Raw genomic sequence first — 18,951 nt, 5'->3', positions numbered from 1 at the left:
GACAGAGATGGTTCCATCATCGCCGGCACCCTTCTCCTTTCCTCCATCTTTTCGCTTTGGCCCCCTCCTCGCCCTACCTGCAAAATGGCAACATAGTCTGGAGTGGGTCAGGAAGAAATATTGATGCCGTCTGAGGTTCTGTAACTGATATATAGATGTTATTGATTTTGACATTGTTTTTAACTACTGTACATCGCCCAGAGCCTTGTGCTCTCAGGGACTGGGTGATTCACAAATCCAGTAAACAAATAAGCAAAAAACCAGATTCAAGTCCAGTAACACCTTAGAAATGGACAAGATTTTTGGGGTGTCAGCTTTCCAAGAGTCAAAACTTCCCTTCATCAGATGAGCTTTAACTCTCAAAAGCTCATACCCTGAGAAATCTGTTGGTGTCTAACGGACTTGGAGTTAGCTGCTCTGTTGCAGACCGAGACAGCTGCCCTCTGAAACTATCTCAGTAGAACAGCAAGATTCGAGTCCCAGTCGAGGCATCTTAAAGACCGACATGATTTCTAGAGGAATAAGCTTTCAAGAGTCAAAGCCGCCTTCGTCTTATATGTGCGGTTTCTGCATGCATGTTTACTGCATTCTGAGATCTGGTCTACACACGAGGTGGTCATGGGGTAGCAGGCCGCTGACACGACAGTGTGGATGGGACCGCTGCGGGCAACAGGTGAGAGATTATTTATTTTGGAGGTTTTTATGCCCCCTCTCTAGTTTACATTTTTCAAGGCTCCCCCATGTTGGTAAGTGGAAAACTAGGCTCAAAAATGATGGTCACGGTCACAGAACAGACCGCAAAAAGAAGAATACTGTGAGGTAACTGCGCTAGAAAATATTTCAATAACAATCACAAAAATTATACAAAAATGTGTACAAAAAATCATATAAATGCACAAGGCAGTTGAAAATGGTGTGACGATGGTCTCCACCATTTTCAGCTGCCTTGTGCATTCATATGATTTTTTGTACACATTTTTGTATAATTTTTGTGATTGCTATTGAAATATTTTTTAGCGCAGTTACCTCAAAGTGGAAAACTAGCACAACATACAAAGGCCTAGGCCAGAACCTCTCCTCTTGATGCACTAACCTCCTATTTTCAGGGAGCCTTTTCACTGGGGAGTTAAAAGCAGGAATTAAGTCACCCCAGTGCAGGCCAGGCTTCTGCCATTTGTTTAGAAGCCACACCAAAAAAGTGCGTTGAAATCACTTCCACCACACTCAGAACATACATCTTGTCTTTACCCTTGAATAAAGCCTTCATATTCTGACTGTGGGAACAGCAAAACAGAAGATGACCATCATCCTTGTGAAACCGCCTTATGCTAAGTGAAGCCACTGGTCCGTCTAGTTTGTAGAAGAAGAGAAGAAGAAGAAGAGATTGGATTTATACCCCACCCTTCACTTGGAGTCTCAGAGCGGCTTACAAACTCCTTTCCCCTCCCCTCTCCACAACAGACACCCTGTGAGGTGGGTGGGGCTGAGAGAACTCTTGACAGAAACTGCTCTTTTTCAAGGACAGCTGTGCCAGAGCTTGTGACTGACCCAAGGTCACACCAGCAGGTGCAAGTGGAGGAGTGGGGAATCAAACCCGGTTCTCCCAGATTAGAGTCTGCGCACTTAACCACTACACCAAACTGGCTCTACTCTGTCTACTCTGTCTACTCTGACTGTCAGGAGCTCTTACAAGGTCTCATGTTCTTTCCCAGCACTGAGTTGTGTTTAACTGGAGAGGAGAGGGACTGAAACTGGGTCCTGACGCATGTAGAGCGGTGGAGTATAGTTCCATCTTCTGTTCTTCCACAAGGATGTGGCTTGCTGCTATGAAAAGATGACTGAGGGGGACAATGTTCCCTCTAAGCTGTGGAGTCTTGCGAGCAAAAATTCTACTTTGTGAGCTCCTGGGCATTAAAGTTGTGAGCGAGAGATGTGGCTATTGCATAAATGAGTTTGCTCTGGAGCCACCCTTCCTGAGCGAAGACGAAAATGTGTGAGCCAGAGGCTAAAAAACTGAGCTGGCTCACACTAACTCAGCTTAGAGGGAACACTGGAGGGGGAACATGATAGAGGTTTATAAAATTATGCATGGGGTGGTGGAAGTTAATTGGGATAATTCTTCCCCCCTCCCTCTCCCATAATACTAGCACTCTGCGGCATCCAATGAAGTTGACAGGCAACAGATTCAGGAGATACATCTCTTTTTTTTTGGTGGGTATTTGTGTGTGTGTCTGTGTGTGCATGTGTGTGTGCGCGCTTGCATGCCTGGAAGTCATGAAGACTTCTGGTGGCCTCTTCTGGGGGCTTGGACATTTTTCAGGGAGATGGCTTGATAGCCTGTCTCTGCATCCTGAGCCCTGGTATTCCTTGGAGGTCTCCCCTCCAATTACTTGCCACGGTTGGCCCTGCTTAGCTTCTGAGATCTTACAAGATTGGGGTTGCCTGAGCTATCCAGGGCAGGGCAGGAGATATTTCTTTACTCAACCAGTAATGAAATCGTAGAATTCAATCCCAGTGGACATATGACGGCCAGGATTATGGGATGGCTTTAAAAAGGGCGCTTAGACAGATTCATGGAGGATATATATTCATCAGTGGCTACTGGCTATGATGGCTAAAGACAGCCTCCATGTTCAGAGGAAGCAGACTTCTGAATATCATTGCTGGGAGGCAAAGCCGGGGGAAGGCCTCGGCCTCAATGCCCCGCTCCTCAGCCCTCCAGGACAATTGGTTGGCAGCTGTGTGAAGCAGGTTGCTTGACTAGATGGGCCAGTAGTCTGGCCCAGGAGGGCTCTTCTTACATTCTCAAGTCGAACTGTAAGGTGAAGGAGGCTTTAGGTCTGCCGATTAGTATCAGTGCAGCAGAGCTTGCTGAAGCACCCCGTGTGTGTGTCCGCATTTTGAAACCCAGTCTCACCCATCCACCCAGTCGCTGCACTACTTTTTTCACTGGCAGTTATTAAATATTGGCTGGGTTTGGCAGCAACCCGGCTGTCTCTTCTCACCTTGGCAGTAAAACCGTTTGAGTGGAAGCCGATGTGTTTAGGTTAGAGACAGCTGGGCCGCATTCCAAGGCCGGATATCAGCTCAAACCTTCTTAACATTCTTCCCCCTCCCCTTAATGCTGCACCTGCATCTATACAACTGACACGAATTTTCACAGAAGGGAGCCCTGCCAGAATCACATTCATTTTCATAAGAGATACTGCGGGCTGTTTCACAACACGTCGCTTGATTTCTCCTCCTTTGCTTAATCAGCATTCCCTTTTCATCTCTGTTGAGAAGTGTGTGATGCAAAAGTGCTGTGGTTTGCTCTGTGGTGATATCACTTGATGTTCTAAGCTGTCTTGTTGACTCCTCATCTGTGCAACCGTATAGGGGAACGGTTGTCACTATCTGTCGGGTTTCCATCACCGCTGTTACCATTCATCACTCATGAAAGCCATTTTGGTGTAGTGGTGGGTGCTAATCTGGAGAACCGGGTTTGATTCCCCACTCCTCCATAGGCAGCCAGCTGGGTGACCTTGGGTCAGCCACAGTTCTTTCAGAGCTCTCTCAGCCCCACCTACCTCACAGGGTATCTTTTGTGGGGAGAGGAAGGGGAGATTGTAAACAGCTCTAAGACTCCGAGTGAAGGACGAGGTATAAATCCAACTCTCCTCCTCCTCCTCCCCCTCCTCCTCCTCCTCCTCCTCCTTCTTCTTCTTCTTCTTCATCATCATCATCATCATCATCATCATCTGGGTTTTGAGTTATGAGGGGGGGGTGTCTTCTAACAGACATGGGATTCCTCTAGTATATTGCCCACCATGCTGCCCCAACAGTGTCCCCACCTGTGCTTGTGGAGCTGGTCTGAGATTTGGAATCATGGTCCCGTGTCTGGTAGTCCTTGGTGACTTCAGTAGACATGCTGATGCCAGCTGGACTTGAACTGACTAGGACTTCATGGGTGCCAGGACAGTCATGGGGCTGTCATAATTCATCATGGACTCCAGGCATGTGAGTGGTCATGTGAGGATGGGCTGTAATGTAATGGTAGAACATCTGCTTTGTGTACAGAAGGTTCCTAGTTCAGTTCCAGGCAACTTCACTTTAAAGGACCTTATAATAGGTGATGTGAAAGACCTGTACTTGAGAGCTCAGAGACCTGCCACCAGTCGGAGTAGACAGTACTGACCTTAAGAGATGAATGCTGTGACTTGGTATAAGGCAACTCTGCATGTATTTGTGCTTGACCTGGTATTCCCTAGGGTGTGCTTTTGCGACCCCTGTTGTTATGGACCGACCATAAGGTTTAAACTAATGTAACCTCCAAGGTGGTGCTGGGCCTATTAGGAAAGTCCACCCCATAGGCAGATGGATTCATGCCATCACGATTGAGGAACTATTCCAATGTACCTTTAGTGGAAATCATTAATAAATGTCTCTGGCAGCTGATAATGGCAGTGTTGCAGTTTTAACTATGTATTTTAATTTATGTGTTTTAATCATCTTGCTAATTGTGTGTGTTTACATTTTGTAAACCACCTTCGGCATTGTGGAAAGGCAGGATATAGATAAATAAAATACTTGGTGCCCCCATTGAAGTCCCAGTTGGCCTCTGGAATACAAACATGGTCTAAGTGGCTGACCCAACTCCTCCCAAGTGTTGTCTTCATTCGTGTAGAGGTCATGCACCCTGGGTAACTGAGAAACTAGGTGCAATGAAATGTGAGGATAGAAGGCTTGAGCGTAAGTGGATGAAAACCAGAGGCAAACATGACCAAACATGGGCTAGAGCTCATGTTTAGGCCTCCTAGGCAATGATGATGGTCATCTAGTGACAGTCATCACTTTACCACCACCATTGCATGGGTGTAAAACCATCCAACTGAGCTATTCCGAGTGACAAGGAGGTTTTTAGATCTATCTCCTTACGATTTAGACTTGGAGAATCCTGATTTAGTCTCGGAGCTCTCTGTGACATATTTACAAGTCCTTCTGCTGATTAAAGTTGCTCACATCTGCCTGGACTTGGACTCTTCTCTTTTTTCAGTGCTGTTACTTGATGTTATCAGTGCCCCATCAAATCACAGGTGCTAAACGTATCATTAAAAATAGGAAGCAGATCCAGCTGCCTTGCAAGAAGCACTGGAGAGTCCCGTTTTGAGAAAACCCTCGCTCCACTCTCAATAATTGTCTCCCTGTTGCTAACACTCCCGTTTCATACAAGGTCTTGAGCAATGGGTGCTTTGATATCTCCAGGCTTTCTTGGAGGAAACTGATTATCTAGACTGATTCCAAGCTACATTCAGACTGGGTTGTGGAACTGAAACTCACCTGGTCTTCCTGATGGATGATCTACTCCAGGAAAGAGCCAGGGGGGGAGTACATCCCTCTGGATTCTCCTGGACCTCTCAGAAGCTTTCATTAACACTGACCAAGATGCCTACCAGGGGCTCTCAACCAAGATGGGACTTGAGGGCACCATGCTCTGGTGTTCATAGTCCTATGAGGCAGTTTGCTGTACTGGTTAAGTGCGCAGACTCTGATCTGGGAGAACCAGGTTTGATTCCCCACTTCTCCACTTGCAGCTGCTGGATGACCTTGGGCAAGCCGTAGTTCTGACAAGAGCTGTCCTTGAAAGGGCAGTTCTCGAAAGAGCTCTCTCAGCCCCACCTAGCTCACAGGGTGTCTGTTGTGGGGAGGGGAGGGGAAAGGAGTTTGTAAGCTGCTCTGAGTGAAGGGCGGGGTATAAATCCAATCTTATTCTCCTCCTCCTCTCCTCCTCCTCCTCCTCCTCCTCATCGGTACCAGAAGGTAGTCTTGGGGGATGATTGCTGAACTCTGTTGCACTTATACAGCAGGATGCTGTAGGGTTCTATCATACTTGCCCCATGCTTATCCCGAACATGAAGCTGATGGATGAGTAAAGGGTCACCAGAATATGCATAGGTAAAGTGAGGTGACAAATATTCTGGAGCCTTGGCCAAAGGCAATAATTAGTTGGATGAGGGCCAATAAACTGAAGTTCAGTACAGATGATATGGAGCTGTTTTTGGTCAATAATGGCACCAATCAGGAGCTGAGGAGGCAGCCTCTCCTGGACGGTGCTGCCCTCCCCCTGAAGGAGCATGTTCATAACATACAGTGTTGTTTGAGCCAGATAGTAATGTATATCCATGTTCATTGTGTCTTGCAGTGCCTTGAATTGGCGCTATCTTTCTCAGCATCCACCTACGATGCCAATTCAAGCCTATCTTACGAGACCGTTGTATGTAATCACTTAGCCGATACGTGTAATTGTTTTTGTAATTTTTGACAGGATGGGGCAGAAGAGGATTTTCTCAATTACCCATCGACAAGTTTGCCAGACTTAATTAGCACCTGCTCTGTTCAAGATTCGACTCCCTGGACTGAGAATAAAGAGAATGAAGAGCCGGAGGAGGAGGAGGAGGTCAAAGGAAAGACTCTCGTTCCAGAAGTCCAGGAACCTGTAAGTCTTTCATTCTGTACGCTTGTGTGCTGTGTGTATGCCTTTTAAGGCAGTTGACATGTGCAATAAAAAAAGATTCACTATGATTACAATGGTAATTTAAATAGATAAAAATGGCTGATATTGTAATGCCCCTGTATAGATCTATGGTGCATTCTCGTTTGGAATACTGTGTACAGTTCTGGTCACCATATCTCAAAAAGGACATGGCAGAGCTGGAAAAGGCAGGGGTCATTTCGTAGAAAAAGAGGTGCAGGAGCTCATTAGCATAACACATTAGCACAACTCATTTGCATATGCCACGCCCCCTGACATCACCGGAAGTGTGTCGGAAGGCAACACCCACCGCTCAGGCTCCACTGGACTGTTTTGGACTGCTAGCTATTGAGGGGAGGGGCAGAATGTGCAGATCTGCCCTCACAGAGGAGGGAGAGTGTGTACCTGAATAAAACTTGGTCTTAAAGGTGCCAATGGACTGTTTTGGGCCGGGGGGGGGGGCAGCTCTGCAGCTTACCTGGCTGCTTCTTGCTCTGACTGAGGGCTGCTGAGAGCAGGGGGTGGGGCTTGTTGCATGTGCCCGCCCCCTGGGCTCTTTACTGCTGGAGCTCTGCTCCTGTGCACTCCTGCAGGAAATGACCCCTGGGAAAAGGTACTGGGGAGGCTGACCAAGATTATTAGGGGGCTGGAGCGCCTTCCCTGTGAGGAAAGGCTGAAGAATCTGGGTCTTTTCAGTTCAGGAGAGAGACGACTAAATGTGATTGCACGCACACATCTTATTCCTGCCGTGCTAGATTTTTTCCTTCAGGGCAAGGACTTTGGCAATGCAGTTGTTTTCTGTATTTGGCAAGGGTAACCACTATAGTAAAAAAATAATTATATGGTGTAGTCAGTATTTATGAAGTGATACTGCTGAGTGACATAAAACTGCACAGTTGCCTTACCTTAAGAGCTTGCAGTCTTTGGCAGCTGCAAACAGTGGAGTGATGGTGGATGCACACATGGAAATGCGGTTGTATTTCGTAGTTTCTGTGGGAGATGGCAACTAAGGATGGTTTGGCTTCATGGGAGTTTTGAGGATAAATCTTGAAGGACCAAGGAGAGGAGTCCTGGGAAGGAAGGCAGAGTCTTTTGAGAGGAGAAGAGACCTTTGGGAAGCTACGTGTGATAGAGCTGGAGGAAAAAAGGTCGGGTTGATGATATATTAAGACACAAGTGCAGAGGTGTAAGAAGTCTGTTGAGGGATTTAAAGGTAAGGGCTTGTGATGGATGTTAAGAGGGAGCCAACATAGGGATTTGAGGAAGGGGGATCATATGGTTTGAACAATGAGACTGGTGAACAGTTTTGGTGGCAGAGTTCAGTGTAGAGATGAGAGGACTGGGATGTGACAATAGAGGGAGAGAAATATCAGCCTGCAGTACTTCTATGGCACAAATAACTTGGTTGGTTCACAGTGCAAGATGTAATTTTGTGGATCAAAAACTGGCTAATTAATAGGTAACAGAGAGTGAGTGTAACGGGGAAAGCAGCGGGGTACCGCAGGGATCAGTACTGGGTCCAATGCTTTTTAACTTGTTCATTAATGATTTGGAGTTGGGAGTAAGCAGTGAAGTGGCTAAATTTGCGGATTATACGAAGTTGTTCAGGGTGGTGAAAACCAGGGAGGATTCTGAGGCACTCCAAAGGGATCTGTCGAGGATGGGCGAGTGGGCGTCAACGTGGCAAATGGGGTTCAATGTGGCCAAGTGCAAGGTGATGCACATTGGAGCAAAAAATCCTAACTATAAATACATGTTGATGGGGTCCGAACTGGCGTGACCAAGAGAGAGATCTTGGAGTTGTAGTAGATAACTCACTGAAAATGTCCAGACAGTGTGTGACTGCAATAAAAAGGCCAATGCTATGCTGGGGATTATTAGGAAGGGAATTGAAAACAGATCAGCCAATATCATAATGCCCCTATATAAATCAATGGTGAGACCTCATTTGGAATACTGTGCACAGTTCTGGTCACCACACCTTAAAAATGATATTATAGCTTTGGAAAAAGTGCCGAGAAGGGCAACTAGAATGATAAAAGGGCTAAAACACTTTCCCTATGAAGAAGGTTAAAGCACTTGGGGCTCTTTACCTTGGAGAAACAACGGCTGAGGGGTGACATGATTGAGGTTTATAAGATTATGCATGGGCCAGAGCAGATAGAGAAAGAGGTACTTTTGTCCCTTTCTCACAATACAAGAACTCGTGGGCACTCCATGAAATTGCTGAGCGGTTGGGTTAGAACGGATAAAAGGAAGTACTTCTTCACCCAAAGAGTGATTAACACATGGAATTCACTGCCATAGGAGGTGGCGGCGGCTACAAGCATGGACAGCTTCAAGGGGGAATTATATCAGCATATGGAGCAGAGGTCCATCAATGGCTATTAGCCACAAGGTATAGGTAGGGGCTCTGGGGCAAGTGATGCTCTGTCTTCTTGGTGCTTGGGGGGGGGTCAATAATGTGAGGGCTCCTAGTATCCTGGCCCCACTGGTGGACCTCCTGATATCACCTGGTATTTTTGGCCACTGTGTGACAGAGTGTTGAACTGGATGGGCCACTGGCCTGATCCAACATTGGCTGCTCTTATGTTCTTAATGCCACAGTTTCTATACAGGAAGAAGAATATATAATATTTCTGATACCGTGCACATTATTGATAGTGAAATGTCTTGTAGGGTCAGGATTACCAGTAGTTGTCTATAATTAATTATCAGGAATGATAAATTGCCATGCATATTCTATGCACGTTTCTTTTTAAGTGAAGAATTCTGTGCCTTTGTTCAGGCTTTTTTTTTTTTAAGAGTTCATGTTAAATTAAGCACACAAAAACAGAATAAAAAATAGATCTGATGCTTGTGTGAGCCTGCAGTCCTTCCAACACCCCTTTCTCTTTGTTTTCTGGGGAAAGCTACATCTTTTCAGACAAGGCTGTGCTAGCTCCTTTCAATCAACCTTCATCCATAGACTAAGCCTTTATCAAGGGAAATGAAACGTTTGGCTTTGGTCTCTTGGATGATACGTCTGTCGATGACTGTCAGCCACGACAACTGAAGCAAACTTCTATGTTCGGTGGTATTGTGCCCTCACAATACCACAAGCTAGATTGTCTTCATCCCAGAGGGCTCTTGTATTGTTGTCATGGAATTGTGCAAACTGTGTAACGTGTGGATTTCTTTCACATTATACCTGTTGAGTGTAATGTGTGCTTACTTCGTGCTTCATCACCTGTAGGACCAACACAGCTGTGACTACTCTGGGTACATTGGAGAGGAACTGACCAAGACTTGTTCCCCCCAAAATCAAACTAGAAGTCCGGATCCCGTGCTTCCATCTTTTCTTTCTTTGCTTCAATACTTAGGTTCCGTTTTACGTATATAAAAATGTTTCTAGCCCCTATGGCTACAACTCTCTGAGAAGCCAGGGAGACATAAGCAGGGGTCGAGCTAGGGGAACTCATTAGCATAACTCATTAGCATATGCCACACCCCCTGACATCACCGGAAGTGTGTCATAAGGCCACACCCCCTGACATCACCAGAAGTGTGTCATAAGGCCACACACCCCGCCCCCAACGGTCCCGGCCGCCACCGCCGGCCTTGCAGCTCCACTGCCAAGCCCCATGAGGGGCCCGGTGGTGGACCTGCAAGGCCGGCGGGAGTGCAAGGAAGCCCCGCGAAGGCCCTCCCTGGCCCCAGGCAGGCAGGGGTGGGGGGAGGCAGGGAGGAAGCAACTTACCCTCCCTCTTCTCCTGCCTCCTCCTGGCTGAATGAGGGCCGGAAGCGGGGCGGCCGGAAGCGGGGGGCGGGGGGTTGTCATGGGGCCCGCCCCCCCCATACCTCCCCCGGGGGGAATGAGGGCCGGAAGCGGGGTGGCCGGAAGCAGGGGGCGGGGCTGTGTCATGTGCCCCGCCCCCCCCATACCTCACCCGGGGGAACTGCGTTCCCCCGCGATCCCCCCCGAAATGACCTCTGGACATAAGACTTCCAAGAGTCAAAGGGAAGATGTCAGTGGCTTGCTTTCCTCCCTACCTTCTCCTGTAACCGGCAGAAGCCGAATAAGATCTAAAATATACAAAGCCATTTGGATAACATGTTCAGGTTACAGAATCCTGCTTTTTTTCAGCGCAGAATTTGAGTTACCCTGGTGCAGAGTCCTGAACCTACTTTCTGAGTAGCGGGGGAATGAAGTACTCCCAAGTCGGAGTATGGATTTGTTATTTCCTGGGTTTTTTTCACCATCTTCTGGAACGAAAGTCGCATTTTACCGCTCCATGTGGGCCTTGTCACATTGTCTGGCCAGTGTGTTGCTTCCTAGCAATTAATAAGGCTTAAAGATGGATCCAAATACCAGTCAAATAGGATTTCTAAGCATGAAGTACTTCCCAATCGTATGAGCCGCAGCAGCATATTTAAAAAAAAAAAATAGTGGGGATTTTATTCCTGTCTGATGGTAACCATATGGATTAGTCAGTGCTGTGGTTTGAACCCAGTCACACCCTACAGCAAAACCTTTTGAAACAAAACAGCAAGACTCATTTTCCTCATTCACCCTTCAAGGGGAGGGGGAATAATAGGTACTGGGGGGGGGGTGTTTCCTGCAGGTGCCGAAATGTCCAATATAAGTGGGTAATCTAACACCTTCTCTAATAATAACCATCTGTCAGCAAGGAGGGAAAAGCGGTTTCTGGAAGTTTTACAGTGTTGCAAAATGGTTGGCTCTCGTTTGGGTTTGCTTTGTACAAAAATCCGTTCCGTTGTACAAAAAAGCCCGCCCCAAACCGCCAAAACAGCAACAAAAATGCCACTCTGCTCTCCGACTCAATTGCACTTCATTTGCAAATCCTTCATAACGTTTATTCGTGGAATAATGTTCTAAAACCTGTTTTGTCCTACTAAATTCTGAACAGGATCACATAAGCATATCAAGCTGCCTTAAACTGAGTCAGACCACTGGTCCATCAAGGGGCCGTGAAGGGAGGAGCTGTGGCTCAGTGGCAGAGCATCTGCTTGGCATGCAGAAGGTCCCAGGTTCAATCCCCGGCATCTCCAGCTAAAAGGTCCAGGTCATAAGTGATGTGAAAGACCTCAGCCTGAGACCCTGGAGAGCCCCTACTAGTCTGAGTAGACAATACTGACTTTGATCGACTAAGGATCTGATTTAGGAGAAGGCAGCTTCATGTGTTCATGTGCCAGTCTTGTCTACTCTGACTAGTTGTGGCTCTCCAGGTTCTCACTCCCATGTCACTTACTACCTGCTTCTTCCCACTGGAGATTCCAGGGATTGAACTTTGGACTGTCTGAATGCCTAGCAGCTGCTCTGTCTCTGGACCGCCATAGTGCAGGGATAGGGTCAGGACTCAATGTACCAGCCCGAGATAGCGCTTTATTTATTTAGATCTTTATATACCACTTTTATTTTTTTTTTAAATTTAAATTTTTTATTGTATATTCAGAATATTAACATAAACAACAATTCCTGTAAAATACATTTCAGAACATTTCAGAATAGATACTTCGCAAGTACCTGCTTTTTAAAGTAAATTTGCAATAAGCATGGTAGAGAATAATTGAAACATTGTACATTTAAAGACATTAATACAAGTATATAGCTTTAGAATACTATACAATCAAGAGCAACTGTTACAAGTGATTATGTAGAGATTCTTTGTTACTGTTCTACTTGAAAAGTTTTAAACGACCTTGTTACATGAAAACGACTGAGCAATGTTTTGTGATATGGGTTTTCAGAACCATTTCAAGTAGTCTTTCCAAGATGGAGGTATGTGGTTTCCAAGTGGTTTCCAATTCTGTCTTATCTATCGGAGGAAGAATACATACCACTTTTATAAAGATCTAAATAAATAAAGCGCTATCTTTTTTTATATACCACTTTTATCAGGAGCTGCGGTGGCTCAAGTGGTTAAGACGCTGAACTGCAGGCTGTGGAAGGTCAGTAGTTCAGCAGTTCGAGACCCGGGTTTCCACATGACGGAGTGAGCTCCCGTCTCTAGTTCCAGCTCCTGCCAACCTAGCAGTTCGAAAGCAAGAAATGGCAAGTAGATAAATAGGTACCACTTCGGTGGGAAGGTAACAGCGTTCCGTGCGCCTTGGTGTTTAGTCATGCCGGCCACATGACCATGGAAACGTCTTCGGACAGCGCTGGCTCTTCGGCTTGGAAACGGAGATGAGCACCGCAACCCTTGAGTCAGATTTGACTGGCTTTCGAGCAAGGGAACCGTTACCTTTACCTATACCACTTTTATCCCTAGTGGGGACCCAAAGTGGCTTACAGTTTCATTCTCCCCTCCTTCATTTCATCCTCACAACTTTCCGAGATCCTTTAGACTGAGGGAAAGTAACTGGCCCAAGGTCACCGTGACCGATTTCACACAAGAGCTGCGCCGCAGTCACGCCTCCCTTTGCCCCGCTTCTATTGGTCAGTTTCCCACTCAAAAAACAGGATCACGAAACCACAGGGAAAATCGGGCGAAGCCGCGGGTCAAAATGCGGCCACGGGGCTTTGAGTGGGAAACTGACCAATAGAAGCGAGGCAGAGGGAGGTGCGACCACGGCGCAGCTCTTGTGTGAAATCGGTCCCAGTGAGATTCCATGGCAGAGTTTTGGGGCTGGGTCTTCCAAATCGTAGTCCAGCACTGTGAGCACTATGCCACACTGTTTCTTTGTCCATCTTTGGAAGCTGTCTCCATTGCAGGAATCACGTAAAGAACAACAGTACGACTGTAACAATAGCGCTAAAGTTATTAAATAACTCGAGAACACACGAACCATGTTTTAAAATTATTGCGATACAATGTAATTTTCTATCTATAATCTATCAACTTTCATAGTCATTTAGTAACCAATATCAACTGCAACAACATCAAAGTACAGTGCTCTCCATATTATGGAAATCAGAGTACAGCAGAATAAGAATCCATAAATCTTTAGACAATTTCTACATACAAAAATGAAAATCTGAGTATAGTAGTGCGATTCAAGGAAAAGGATTCAAGAAGGATCCACAAAAGGATCCCGGGTGTATTGTCCCTCTGGTTTCGAATGTCTTCTTCAGTGATGCTAGAAATAAACTTAAACTGCTTACTATTTTGCCATACATAAAAATGTATGATATATGTCTCTGATGCAGGGGCACTACCAGTCATGGTTACGGTGATCAAAATGAGTGCTTTGTCATATTGTCTTCAGGGTTGAGAAGAACTCCTCAGCAAGGTTTAATGAGCAACTCCATATGGGTTGCTGCCAAGATAATGTGGTTGCTTTGGAGAGTGCTAATGCCCCTTTGTGACCCCTGTCTAGATACTTGCTGGCTCCCATCTGTTCTGCTTGTATGGTGGGGAAATAAACAGATATTCCAGAAACTCTCTATATCTCTGCTGCCATAACACAAAGCCACTGTTGAACACCAAAGTCACTAAGGTTAGTAGGTGTAATCAAGGTTCGACTTTCTAGCTGATCACTCAAATTCTGGTTAGCCTTGATAAAGGCTGGCGGTATTCCCTCTGTCCTGGCCTTGTGTCTCCATAGCTGGGAAAGCCAGGGTGCCCACATTTATGCACCAGGGAAAACAAGATTAACTTGGATTCAGGTGGGTAACCATGTTGGTCTGAAGCAATAGAACAAAGTTTGAGTCCAGTGGCACCTTTAAAACCAACAAAGTTTAATTCTGGGTGTAAGCTTTTGTATGCATGCAGACATCTTTAGATACATTGAAACAGACTTCAACTGGAAACAGACTTCAGTTGGAAAGACTTGTGCAAATTGACACATTGTTAACTCTTTAGTATGCTAATTTGCTGCTGTCCACAGGTCTTACCAACTGCATTAGTCCAATTTTAGCTGTACTTATTGCTCAGTTACTTATGCATCTTGACTCTAATTAGCCCTTCCTGCCAGCTAACCCCCCATATGTAACGCTTGAGGAAGTCTGTTTAAATGCATGTGAAGAAATGTGCATCTACACATGCTAAGTCACTCAGTTCTCACTTATACTTAGAATTAAACTTTGTTGGTCTTAAAGGTGCCACTAGACTCAAACCTAGTTCTCATGTCTGTTTGTTAACTCTTTTATTTGTGTGCTAATTTGCTGCTATTCAGAGGTCTTACCAACTGCTTTAATCCAATCTTAGTTATACTCAGGGCTCTTTTGGTAGAAAAAGCCCAGCAGGAACTCATTACCATAATAGGCCACACCCAACAGCAGGAACCCATTAGCATATTGGGCCACACCCCTGACAGCACAGCTCATTAGCACATTAGGCCGCACCCACATGTTACCAGAAGTGTGGTTATCCAGCCACACCCACCTTTTGCTTGTTATTCTGTTTACCTTGTTTGTTGTCAAAACCCTGGGCCTTTTTTTGTAGCAGGAACTCCTTTGCATGTTAGGCCACACACTCCTAATGTAGCCAGTCCTAATGAGTTTCTGCTGTTGGGTGTGGCCTATTGTCCTAATGAGTTCCTGCTGGGCGTGGCCAACTTGGGAGCCAGCCGGAACTCCGTTCCTGTGCGTTCCTGCCCAAAAATAGCCCTGGTTATACTGATCGCTCAGTTATTTATTCATCTTGACTCTAACTAGCCCTTCCCGGCAACTGACACCCCCACCCTCTCTCTACCTATATGTAAGGCTTTTGGAAGCCTGTTTCAATGTATCTGAAGAAGCGTGCATGCACACGAAAGCTTATACTCAGAATTAAACTTTGTTAGTCTTAAAGGTGCCACTGAACTCAAACTTTGTTCTAAGATTAGCTTGGGTGAATAAACCAGCTCTGAACCATTGCTTCAGATCCTGACTTGATGTATCCTAGCAAAGTGGTCTCCATTTGTTTGATCGCACTAACTTTAGTTAGTTTAATGAAACCGTGGTTTTGTACAGTGTGTGAACCGAGCCCAAGAGTCTGACTCTGCAGAACTTCTTCTGGAACTTCTCTTCCGCTCATGGAACTTGGGATCACGAAATAGTACATACAGCAGGATATAATGACCCTTATTCCAGCATCACAGCCAACCCTAGATAAAGTGGCACTCTGGGCAAGGAGTGTCTTTGACATTCTCCGTTTGGTCAACTTTTGAATGCTTTGTTTTATTTTTTAATTACATGTCTAGCATTAATGATTTATCCCTTTTGTGCATAGATTTGCTGGCTAAGATCTGCGTGCTGTATTTAAACAAATGCAGACTAATGTGTTTGGGCTGGATGCTTATGAATCTCATGAAGTTTAATTGTTTTTATGTTATTGATGCTATGACAATCATTTGTACACTACTTGCTGAATGGGCAGTGATCCTGTACTTTGTTGTTGTTCAGTCGCACAGTCGAGTCCGACTCTTTGTGACCCCATGGACCACATCACGCCAGGCCCTCCTGTCTTCCGACGTCCTCTGAAGTTTGCTCAATTTTATGTTCGTTGCATTTATGACACTGTCTAACCATCTCATCCTTTGCCGTCCCCGTCTTCTTTGACCTTCAATCTTTCCCAGCATCAGGGTCTTCTCCAGTGAGTGCTCCCTTCTCATTGGGTGGCCAAAGTATTTGAGCTTCAGTTTCATTATCTGGCCTTCCAGGGAACAGTCAGGGTTGATTTCTTTTAGGATTGACTGATTTGATCTTCTTGCAGTCCAAGGGACTCTCAAGAGTCCTTCTAATAATAATGATTGATAATCGAATGTTGGCGCAACACTGGCCGTGCAGGTCACAGCTGCCATCTTTACGAGTGAAGAGGGATTGTTAGTATTGTTTGCTGAGTAGATATTTGAGACGGGTGCTCCTCTAGGTGGTGGCCTGGCTGTACAGCACTAAGTAGAGTTACACCCTTCTAAATCCATTGAAGTCAATGGGATTAGGAGGGTGTAACTCCGCTTAAGATTGCCATGTGGGTGTCCCTGACCTGGATAGCCCAGGCAAGCCCCATCTCGTCAGATCTTGGAAGCTAAGCAGGGCTGACCCTGGCAAGTACTTGGATGGGAGACCTCCAAGGAATACCAGGGCCGGGATGCAGAGGCAAGGCAATAGCAAGCCACCTCTCTGAAACATCCAAGCCCCACGAGGGGTCATTAGAAGTCAACCATGACTTCCAAGTACACACACATAAGAACATAAGAGATGAACATAAGAACATAAGAGATGCCAATGTTGGATCAGGCCAAAAACCCATCCAGTCCAACACTCTGTATTGGGTCTGAACTGGCAGAGACTGATCAAGAGAGAGATCTTGGAGTTGTAGTAGATAACTCACTGAAAATGTCAAGACAGTGTGTGACTGCAATAAAGAAGGCCAATGCTGTGCTGGGGATTATTAGGAAGGGTATTGTAAACAGATCAGCCAATGGCCAGAAATACCAGTGGCCAGAAATACCAGGTGCCATCAGGAGGTCCACCAGTGGGGCCAGGACATTAGAAGCCCTCCCACTGTTGACCCCCCCCCCCAAGCACCAAGAAGACAGAGCATCATTTGCCCCAGAGTCCCTATCTATACTTTGTGGCTAATAGCTACCGATGGACCTCTACTCCAAATGCTTATCTAATTCCCTCTTGAAGCCGTCCATGCTTGTAGCCACCACCACTTCCTGTGGCAGTGAATTCCAGGTGTTAATCACTCTTTGGGTGAAGAAGTGCATACATACACACAAAATACCCCACCCCACCCCACCCCTGAAAAAGATTGCAGTGTGGTTGACCTGCCTTGAACTCTGGCTGTTCGCAGCACTACATTTTATCAGAACCTGCACAATCCCATATTTTAAACCCAAGTTATAGTCTCCTTCCAGGAAGGCATCCAGAGGTGTAGAATTGCTCTGGTGATTTGCAGTCTAACAATGAGATTATTTTCATGGTTTATTTGTGTTCTCTGCCCGCTTCAGCAATTAAGTTTCATAACTACAGTTTAAAAGTAAGGTTTTCCTTTATTGCAAAGGCTAAAGGGTAAAGCTTAGTAAAACATAAAACCTACAGAAAAATTATCCAAAACCAATAAAAATCCATGCCGCAAGGGGGAGGGGAATGGATTATATTAAAAATCTGTAAAGACAGTGCAGCCAGAATTATTAGTAATACAGATATATTTTTTGTTAAATTGTCTCTCCCCCCTTTCAAAACTGGTTAGTGATTTTAAGGAAAAAAGCAAGCGACTGTGACACTTGTGCAGTTTTTAAAATTGAATTTCTAAAATATACATATGTTAAAGCAGGGAGAAAGTAAAGCAAAATTACATTTTACACTGAGATGTGCATATATCTTTCTTTTCATACTGGAACTTTTCCTGCATTGTTGAACTTTTCCAATTACTACTCTTCCATTCTGTTACTACACTGTAGTAAGAAATGTACACTACTATACCAGTCTGGTGTTTTCTCTGTGCACAGGATGTAAAAACTCTGTGTGTGGAACAGCAGTTTTCACGGGTTAGGCACCAAATGAAATAGCCACTAGTGGTATTCTGCAAATTCCAGCACAGTTTATAAAAAAAGAGACAATAACATTATAATTTTCTTCCCATAAAACAAATTAAATTACAACAAGTTTGAGTAATTTACCACCTGGTCAGACACAGCTTTCGCTTGAGTTTTCTCAGCTGCCAATACATAGAGACAGACCATGTGATTTACACAAGGTTCTCTTATTGGATTATTTATTTATTTACAAATACCATGGTGCTTCTGCCAGATACAGTGGGTCTGGCAGCCCTGGGATAAAAACAATATACCATGTTAGCAGACAGGGTTGCCAGCCTCCAGGTGGGGCCTGGGGATCCTGTGGAATTACAGCTCATCTCCAGACTGCAGAGATCAGTTCCCCTGGAGAAACCTGATGCTTTGGAGGATGGACTCTGTGGCATTGGACCCACACTGAGGTCCCTGTCCTCTCCAGGCTCTGTCCCCAAATAGCAGGTTTGTGAAAGGTCAGAAATGTTTTCCACCATGGGTGGAAATAGAAAATCTGAAAACTTTTATATAAAGTGGTGACACTGGATTGGCTGGCTAGGGTCTAGGGCTGCCAAGTCCCCCCGGGGGGCGGGGAAACCCCTGCCCCAGAGGCCCGTTCCCCGCCAGCGGCGGATCGGGCCCCGGGGGGAACCCCACCCCAGCGTGCGCATCACCAGGAAGTGACGTTATGATGCCGGGCACACTGGGGGCGGGTCCACGACCATCCGAGGGGAAAACTCTATGCGTGTGCAAATAGGACGCCGGATGGGAGCCCCCCACTCCCGACGATTTTCGACATGGCAACCCTACTAGGGTCTCTTGACATCTCTCAGGCCAGAATTAGTATGGGCTGTTGTGTGAGTGTCCTGGTTGAGTCCGTTGGGGCTGACCCTTGCCATTTTTGTCAGATCTTACTGATGTGAATGAGTGCCCATATGAGATGTCTGTATCATTCAAGTCCATTTTTCCCTATGCGGCATTAGTGCCATGTTGTGTCT

The 18,951-nt window shown here is 45.8% G+C and overlaps 1 protein-coding gene across 1 annotated transcript in view; it reads left to right on the top strand.

The window, feature by feature from the left end:
• The window catches only part of PDZD2 (PDZ domain containing 2), a 269,311-nt gene that overhangs the window by 187,345 nt on the left and 63,015 nt on the right, over positions 1–18,951 (top strand). The window contains exons 5-6 of the mRNA XM_015405845.1: positions 6,305–6,475; positions 7,849–7,857. Coding sequence (XP_015261331.1) covers positions 6,305–6,475; positions 7,849–7,857 — 180 coding nt within the window. The remainder of the gene's footprint in view (positions 1–6,304; positions 6,476–7,848; positions 7,858–18,951) is intronic.

The sequence above is a fragment of the Gekko japonicus genome, unplaced genomic scaffold, assembly GCF_001447785.1.
Source record: "Gekko japonicus isolate JY-2015 unplaced genomic scaffold, Gekko_japonicus_V1.1 scaffold201, whole genome shotgun sequence".
Classification (NCBI taxonomy): domain Eukaryota; kingdom Metazoa; phylum Chordata; class Lepidosauria; order Squamata; family Gekkonidae; genus Gekko; species Gekko japonicus.
This window is presented reverse-complemented; position numbering and strand designations above follow the sequence as displayed.